The sequence below is a fragment of the Dama dama genome, chromosome 11 (genome assembly GCF_033118175.1).
Source record: "Dama dama isolate Ldn47 chromosome 11, ASM3311817v1, whole genome shotgun sequence".
In the NCBI taxonomy this organism is placed as follows: domain Eukaryota; kingdom Metazoa; phylum Chordata; class Mammalia; order Artiodactyla; family Cervidae; genus Dama; species Dama dama.
The window spans coordinates 75,801,643-75,810,569 of NC_083691.1; the positions used below are offsets into that span (position 1 = coordinate 75,801,643).

An 8,927-nucleotide genomic window follows, 5' to 3' on the forward strand; every position below is an offset into this window, starting at 1 on the left:
TCGCAGAGTCGGACACAACTGAGTGACTTCACTTTACACAATCAAATGGCCATGACAAGAAGGCAGTCACCTACACGAGTTCTGAATCTCAAGGGCAGATATGGGATGGAATTAGGAACTTGGAGTCAACAGCATTGAGAATGTATTTAAATTCATGAAACTAGATTTTTCAGTACAGCAAAACCAAAACAGCAGCTCCCAAATATTCCTATTTCCAATTAATCATATGCTTCAATAAATACTTAACCTTTGACTCCAGCAGCCACAGTTCTAGACTTACCAAAACAATTTCATTTCAAGTAATTCTATTATTAAATTTCCAAAAAGCCAATTGTTAAGTATAACTAAGTTAACATTATTTTTAGACAATGTGAGACTTCTCATAAAAATACATTTTATATGTATATTTTTAGACCATGTGAGACTTCTGATATAAATACAAAGGGGAAAATATCTTTCCCTGGACCATATGTTCTGATTAAAGATTCTAAAACTATGAACACACACACACACCCCTTTAAATATTAATAAAACTGTTAGAATGTACAGTAGCCTGACCCCTTGCTAAGAACTTTACACAGATTCCCTTGTGTCGCATAACAACCCTAAGAGGTAAGAACTATTATATTCCCATTGTACAAAGGAAGAAACAGATTTCAAGAGTGTTAAGTCACGTGCCCAAAGACACACAACTAGTGAGTATTCCAGGCATCCTGCAATTAGAGCTCATGGGTTCAGGGCCAGAGGCCTACTGAGGAGCTAGGGAGCTGAGGGTCTCAAATATTCACTAAATCTGCTGCTGGTCAAAGACACAGAGAAAGAGGAACAGGACAGGAAGCCAAGGCCCAACAGCATATGAGGCCTCCGGCCCTTTAACTTCAGGGACCCACTGTCAAACTGTTCTGTGGGAGCACTGGGGCAAGAATTGCATCGTTAAATAACCAATTATGTACCATGGGAGGCAATGTTTCATTAGATATTAAGTATTATAGGCTTTTCCCGGTAAAGAATCCACCTGCCAATGCAGGAAGTGGGTTCGATCCCTGGGTCGGGAAGATTCCCTGGAGGAGGGCACAGCAACCCACTCCAGTATTCTTGCCTGGGAAATCCCACGGACAGAGAAGCCTGGCGGGCTGCAGTCCATGGAGTCGCAAAGAGTCAGACAAGATCAGCAACTAAACAACAACAACAATATAGGGGTCAGCAGGGAATCAGCAGGGAGACACCTGGAGCCCCAGGTGCTCGGAGAGTTCCAGGCACAGGTGCCCACGAAGTGGGTGTGGACTCTTCCCAGTCCTTCCACACTGCTTTCTGGACAATCCCACCTCACTCTGTCTAAATGATAATAGAGGTCTCAGAGATCCTCTGAAAGACTGCCTTACAAAATCCCTGAAGACAGAGACGGGCCTTTAAGCTGTTTATATCCACATGTGCTCCGGCCACCACCAGAACAGACCTGAGTAATTTCCTAGGGTAATTTCACTAGAACACGTGTATGTCCTCAGCATCTGGGCCAGTAGGCTCCTCTCCTTGGCTTCTGCATTGGAAGACTCCCCCCAAGGGCTTTGGGGCCCAGGGAGGACCCCATCCCCCTGAGTCCAACCTCTCCAAAAGGGGCATCAGCCTATCTCCCAGAGTCAGCAGGCTGGGATAATTTTTTTTTTTTTTTTGCCACTTTATTTTTTTAATTGAAGGGTAATTGCTTTACAGAATTTTGTGGTTTTCTGTCAAACATCAAGAATCAGCCATAGGGACACCCATGTCCCCTCCCACCCATCTCTCTCCCCATCCCACCCTTCTAGATTGTCACAGAGTCCCTGTTTGAGTTTCCTGAGTCATACAGAAAATTCCCATTGGCTATCTATTTTACATATGGTATTGTAAATTTCCATGCTACTTTCTCTATACATCTCACCATCTCCCTACTCCCCTCAATTTTTAAGATTCTTTTTTCATGTGAACCATTTTTAATGGCCTTTACAGAACTTGCTATAATATTGCTTCTGTTGTTTATGTTCTGGTCTTCTGGCTATGAGGCATGTAAGATCTTAGCTCCCCAACCAGGGATCGAACCCACATCCTCTGCATTGGAAGCAGAAGTCTTAAACACTGGACCACCATGGAAGTTCCATGGGTGGGATAGTTTTGAGAGACCCTGTCAAATGGGCTACCTTGGAAAAATGAAACAGAAACACTAGTGCCCCATTCCTTGCCAAATGAGACTCCCTGAATGAAAAACATTTTGGAGGCTATGAAAAACTGGCTTCCTTAGATCTTGTATAATATTCAGCTCAATAAAGACCCCCTCTCTAGGGCCTACCCATGGTAGGTTTAGGGGGACATAACAACAGTAGCTACAGTTGTTAAACATTCACAGAGCCCTTGGCTGATGTGCTTTACCTGTTCCTTCCATTCCCAGGACAAGCCCGTTGCATTATAGGTGGAGACTTGTACCACTGCCCACTTCTTACAGAGGCAGAAACAGAAACACGGGTTATATGGCTCCCTAAAGGTCTCGCAAGTGGTTGGTGATAGAGATGAGATTCAAGCCCAAGCAGCCAGGCTCCAGAGCTCTTCCCTCGGGTGCTCCACCAAACCACCTGTCAGAAAATGACTTTCTGTCATTGCCACTGTGATGAGGGCCTCTTCCATTGCGTGAACCATGGGAGAGACACCAACCAAAGATAACTTCAGAGCCTGGGGACAGGGAGGAGTGAACTGAGCAAAGGATATAGAGAGCAAACTCCAGAGTATGACAGGACCAGACAGTTGTAACCCACACACTCTACCCATCCTCTCTGCCATCTTTCTGCTCCCCTAGCACCCCACCATCTGTCCTAAAGGCGAGTGCTGCTCCAACCAGCATCCATTCAGGAATCCCCATGCTTCTAGTTTACCCAATCCTGCTCACAAATCTTGCTTTATCCAGGTGAGCCAGGCAAGAACACTGGAGTGGGTTGCTGTTTCCTTCTCCAGGGGATCTCCCCAACGCAGGAATCAAACCTGGGTCTCCTTCACTGCAGGCAGATTCTTTACCAACTGAGCTACGAGGAATTATAAAAGTCTATTCACGGGTGAAGAAGAAGGGGGTACAAATTAAGAGAGTACCACTGACATATATAGACTACCACATGTAAAATAGATAACTGCTGTATAGGCAGAGGGATCTCAACCCGGTGCTCTGTAACAGCTTAGAGCGGTGGGGAGGAGGTTCAAGAGGGAGGGGACACATGGGTACTTGTGGCTGATTCACGTGGTTGTATGGCAGAAGTCAATACAATATCGTAAAGCAATTGTCCTCCAATTAAAAATAAAATTTAAAAAATTAGACGAATGTAAAAAACAAATCTATTCAAAAATCTCAGGACATTTCTATGCACAAAATCTTGGTATATTCATTATCTGGAGCTTTCCCCTGCCTGCAATTTCTATTCTAGTTCAGTGTTTCTCAAGGTATGGGCTAATCAGAATCTCCAGAACAGCTTGTTATAAATGAGTATTCTGTCCTAAACAACAGAATGAAAAGCTCTGAAAGTGGGGCAGGACGACCTGTATTTTTAATGACCCCACCCGGTGACTCTTCTGCACACTAAAGTCTGAGGAGAGTTATCACCTCTAACAGTTTTGGGGAAGCGAGCTATAGCAATTGTGTTTCATGGGATTCTGCTTCAAGTATAGGTGAAATCTTCCCATATCTATGTAATGAGCTTTCTCTAAAGCAACCCCTTTTGTCATCATAACAGATATGCCTCTCACTGTCTGGAGAATAACAATCTCAGTCTGGTTTTAAACATTCTAGAATCCACCTCAATTTTCTAAACGTTATCCCACGGTTTCCAAAGGGTGGAATCATTAGCCCCCATAGCACTAATGATTTTAAGAGGCACCTGAGGTAAACTTTTCATTTTCATTTTAGAGACAAACATTTAGTTTAATGTCAATAAAGAAAAATTGTAACTACCATATCCAAGCCTGTGATTTCACAAATACTGGGGCTTAAGTGGGAAATCAAAGAGTTACTGTTTTAAAATATTAAGTAAATACATATTAGCACTGGCGGTACTCAGATAAAAGTCTTAAATTTGGGAAACCTCGCCTTGTCTGGCCCTTTTCTGATGGCAGCCTCAATTTCAGCCATGCATTTCTGACCACAGGCATTCTTTGCCTTTATCCCAGCATGTGCATGCCCATGGAATACTGTCTTCTCCCATAAATACCTCTTTAAATGTTACCCATCGTTTCATGCCCAATTCAAGCCTCCTTCCAGGAACCTCGAGATTCTTCCAGCCATCCCAGCATACTCCCTTTTTGAACTCCTGTAACATACTTAAGGTACCACTCATTTAGAGTCTAATTGCTACTTAAGTGTCTATGAGTACCTATTCAGTGTTATTTCCCTAGTGAAATGAAGCCTCCTGAGAGTAACCCATGGTCTCTTTTACTCCTGGATTACACAAAGAGCTAAATGTTCCTGGCTGGATCTAAGCGCAAAACAGGAACTTGGTGAATACATAGGAATTCATCATGCAGCTGAATGAAATGTTCCACAGTGATGAGAAAGGTGGCTGTTGCATGCCCTCTGCATCTCCTTACTCCAGGCCAGATTTCTCAGCCACACCTCTTCATTATTGCCAGGTGAAGAGCACAGAGGCTGGAGCCCAGGAAATTCTAACCAAAGGTGGGATTCTGTGGGTGTCCCCTGGCTGACGGGGATGGCAGAGGTGACCTTAGCCAGCCCAGGTGCAACCTGTCTGCTTCCACAGTCCGGTCACCTCTGCTGCTGGGTCCTCACCCTCAGTTGGAAGAACCAGTGTGGCCAGAGCATCCTCATGAAAACAACCCCAGACAACAGAACCAGCTCCACTACTTGTTTCATCCATCCTGTGACTCTAGCCTTTCTGTATCTCAAGTTTTTAAATCTACCAACATCTAATTCACACTTGCTATATGGCAAAAGAGACACTGATTCTAAAAGCACTTTAAATTATCATGTACAATAAAAACTCGGGGACACAGCATGTGAATCTGCAGAAAGACTTAGACTAGGAGACCAGAGGGCCTAGTTCTCCACTGAGCAAGCCGTGAGCAATGGGAGCTGTGGTCCCTCCTTCCAACCCTGCCCCGTCTGCTTGTCTTGTGACCTCAGGAACCCACTTAGCTGCCCTGGGACTCAGGATCCTTGGCTGTGAAAACTGCCTATCACTAGATGATCTGGTCTAGGGCCAAGTCCAATGTGAGTTTGAGTACCTTAGAGAGTGACAGACAAACAAGTCTAGTGTCCACTGCACACTTCACTGGACATGCTCCAAAGTGGGGATCATGCGCCAATGTACTCAGGATTTGGGTGGGCCCCAGCAAAGTATCATCAGAGACACTCAGACACCTTTCCCTCCAACTAGCATCTGTTTTGTGGAAAATAGCAGACGTGCTGTTCACCCTACCTGTTCTCCACCTCACTGTCCAACTCCATCTGAATACACGGCAAAAAGCCTCATTTCCTCACTACCATAGTCATGTTTTTTTCTTCCTCTTCCTGTCCTAAAACAACAACTTGAAAACCACAGGTTTTGGTGTTAAGATCTGGCTTTGAAATTAGTTATCCCTTCAGCTCCCCCTCCGACACGCACCACTTTCATGAGTGAAAGGTCTGAAGGCCAGTGGACAGGAAATGGGAAATGAGTGGGAACTCTGGTGGTGGGAGGGGGGCAGTGGCCAGGGCCATTGGTGAACTGGAATGGAATGGAATGACACTGTGTTCTTTGGGATTCCATAAAGGTTTGCCTGCTTCCCAAAGTGTAAGCCACAAATCTCCCAGGGTTGTACTTGATGTGGTTTGTTGGAGCTTCCTTGTAAGCCCTGTAACCATGGTTTTGGGCAGACTACATCACAGCCAGGAGCATCAAAGGAAGACAAAAAGCTTTTTCCTATTTTCCCCTAAAATCCCATCCCCTTAAAAAAAAAGCGTGTGTGTGTATATACATATGTGTGGGGGGGTATATATATATACACACACACATATATGTATATATACATATATGTATTTATATGTAAGGTGATATGCCAAGGCGATTCTAGGACATCATGAAGTTATTTGTTTTCAATAATTAAACATCTCTCCATCAGGATCAGGTATTTCTCTGTGTAGACCAAAGAACCCTAAAACCATATACACCCAGAGTCACACCTGCTCTCCCTGGAAACATGTAACAAACATAAAAATAAAGAAAATCATTTCCTAATTTAACACCTTCCCTCTAAAAAAGGGCTAAAACAAGGTTGCTTCTCCCTGCTTCTCTGAGTGCCAAGGTTGAATGCATTTGGTTTAGAGTGTGTGCAGAAGGCCTATTACCAAGTCCCTAATATTTTGACAGTGTAATCAATTAACTTGGTCTCAAAAATAGTATCTCATTGCACAGTGTCTTGAAAATCAAAACAGAGAAACAATGTAACTTTAAGTCGATTCATAGCACTGACTGCCAATTAATCACAAGCAGAACCGTTTGTAAAACACAGCGCTAGTTCGGGATGGATGGACAATGCATTGGGCAAAACCAGCTCGGCCCATGTTTCTGGGACCCTGGAGGGGACGAGAGGAGAAGAAATTTTTCTTCCTGCATGTCAGAAGATGAGCTAACCGCCCGACAACAAAATAGAAATGAGCCAGCTTCATCCCGGAGGGAAAAATAAAACAGCTCCTCACTCGGCTACTCAGGACAAAGCCAGGACGTGAGAGAAGCCTTCAGTGTAGGGCTCCACGTGCCTCTCCAAGGACCGAGGAACCCACCCACACACAACCAGCCCACCACGCGCCTGGCGGAAGAAGGCGCCTGCTTCTCCGCCAACCTTCAGCACCGGCAGCTTGGGGTTCCCAGCTTTCGAGCTCCCTGTAGCGCCCGCTGTCTGGACAGGGCAGAGGACCATACCCTCTTTCCAAGACTCATCTTCCATGCCCCAATGGCTACTTCTCCCCAACTACTGAGTGTGCTTCCCCAAGCTAATTGACACACACACACACTCCAAATGGCACGAAATCCCAGAGCCCCACGACCAAAGCCAAGGTCGTGAGTTCTGCCCCTGGAACCCCACAGTCTGGTTCCTGGACCGGGAGGCGCCCAACTCACCCAGTCCTCGAAGTGACGGCTCCCGTTCTGCAGCAGCTCCTCAAACTGGATGGTGCAGTTGGCCACGAAGTCATCGTAGCCGATGGGGGCATCGTGGAAGACAGCCAACTCAATCTTGCGTCCGTTGCACACATCGGTGACGAACTCGTCGTGCCAGGCCGGGCTGTTGGTCTTCTGCTTGGTGGCCGTTTGGCCGATGCGCGAGTCGTCCACGTTGAGAGCGATGTAGGGGTCGAGAAGGAAAGTCTGCGGCCGGGGTCCCACCGCATGGCGCAGCGACCAGGCTGTGGGCTTCAAGCTCACGGCCTCGCAGATTTTGATCTTAAGAAGGCCATTGAACACTACCATGGTCGGGGCGGGGAGTGGGGGCCGGGGTCACTCCGTCCGCCCCGAGGGCAGGAACGAAGAACCGACGCCGCGGCGCTCCGAGCACGGGACTCTTGGGTCCCCTCTCGCCCCACCCCACACTCTCCCTACACCTTGTAGCGTTGCGCCCTGGCGCGGGCGATTCTCAGCCAGCGCATGTATTTCCTCGCCGGGTTCCTAACGGAAAACAGGGAGGGGGGAGAGCTGGGGGACGTCCGTGTTTGGAGAAGTCTCTCCCCCCCCCCCCCCAACCAGCAGCACCTCCAGAAGAGGAGACGAGCTGTCGGCTCCGCTGCAAAAGCCGCGGGGGTTGTCTCGTTGCCTCGCTGGCTCTCCGGGTTGGGGCTGCGGGGAAGTGGGCGCCGCGCCGGGCGCTTACCTACCTTTCCGAAACATAATCCCCGGGAAATTTCGACTCCAGGAGGGGGAAGGGGCGGTGAGACGGGGCGGGGACCAGAACGGGGGCGCAGATTTCCACCCGGATCCTCTTCGCACACCCAGCGCCTGCCTCTGACCGCGCAGGGCGGGGGATGAACCCAGGGATGTGCAGTCTACCCGGAGGGATGCATGTCCAGAGGAAATGGTCCTCCTCGGAGCCAAATTTAAAAAAAAAAAAATCCACAAGCCACACGGCCAGCCCGGCCGCCTCCTCCTGGGCGAAGCCGCGCCGCGCCGCAGTCGGCGATCAGGAGGCGCCAGGAGTCGGGAATCTCACATCCGCGCGGGCTCGGGAGTCGGGGTGGCCGCGGCTCCGGCTGGGGCGCAGGCCGGCACCGGGCGGTGCGCAGCGCGGCGGGGCCGGGACTGCGACTCGGCGCGGCCCCACCTCCCGGGCGCCGGCGCCCGCCCGCCGCGCTCCCCGCGTCCCGGCTTTCAGCGGCCGCTCGCTCGCTGCCCGCCCGCTCTCCCCCTCGGTCTCTTCTCCCTCCGTCGGTGTGCGAGCGAGCCTCCCTCCCTCTAATGCAGGAAATGCGCAAAAGACGTCAGTGTGTCTGTGTGTGTGTGTGTGTGTGTGTGTGTGTGTGTGTGTGTGTGTGTGTGCACGCGCGCGCGCGCCCTGGTGTTTGGGGAAATAGAAAGTTTTGCCGGTTGGGGGAGCAATACGGGAAAAGTGAGCCCAGCAGGGGACTGTCGAGGACCCGCGAGCCTTTAGGGGTCGCGGCGGCCTGCCGGGGAGCAGAACTCGGACCCCGCGCGGGACCCCGGGGAGTGGCGGTCTTGGGGGGGTGGGGGGGGATGCGAGCCCGCTGGCTGTGGATACCTGGTCTGTGGTCTCCCGCAGGAGACGAGAAGGCCACGCATCTTTCCAGGCTCTGCGGCCAGCACTGTCTTTTACAGCCGGGAGTGGAGAGGTGGCAGGGGTCGCGCTGCTGCAGAGGACTCGAGACCCTCCCTCGGCCCCACCCCTGCTCTGACCGTGGCTGGCCAGGGCAGCCTGCG

At 49.4% G+C, this 8,927-nt stretch overlaps 1 protein-coding gene across 2 annotated transcripts in view; it reads right to left on the reverse strand.

The window, feature by feature from the left end:
• PRKCE (protein kinase C epsilon) overlaps positions 1 to 8,255 on the reverse strand; it is a 532,535-nt gene extending 524,280 nt beyond the window's left edge. For both annotated transcript variants that reach the window (XM_061155486.1, XM_061155485.1), the window contains exons 1-2: positions 7,871 to 8,255; positions 7,122 to 7,664 (exon numbers count right to left, since the gene is read on the reverse strand). In XM_061155486.1, coding sequence (XP_061011469.1) covers positions 7,122 to 7,469 — 348 coding nt within the window. In that variant the 5' untranslated portion in view covers positions 7,470 to 7,664; positions 7,871 to 8,255. The remainder of the gene's footprint in view (positions 1 to 7,121; positions 7,665 to 7,870) is intronic.
• Positions 8,256 to 8,927: the final 672 nt, after the last annotated feature.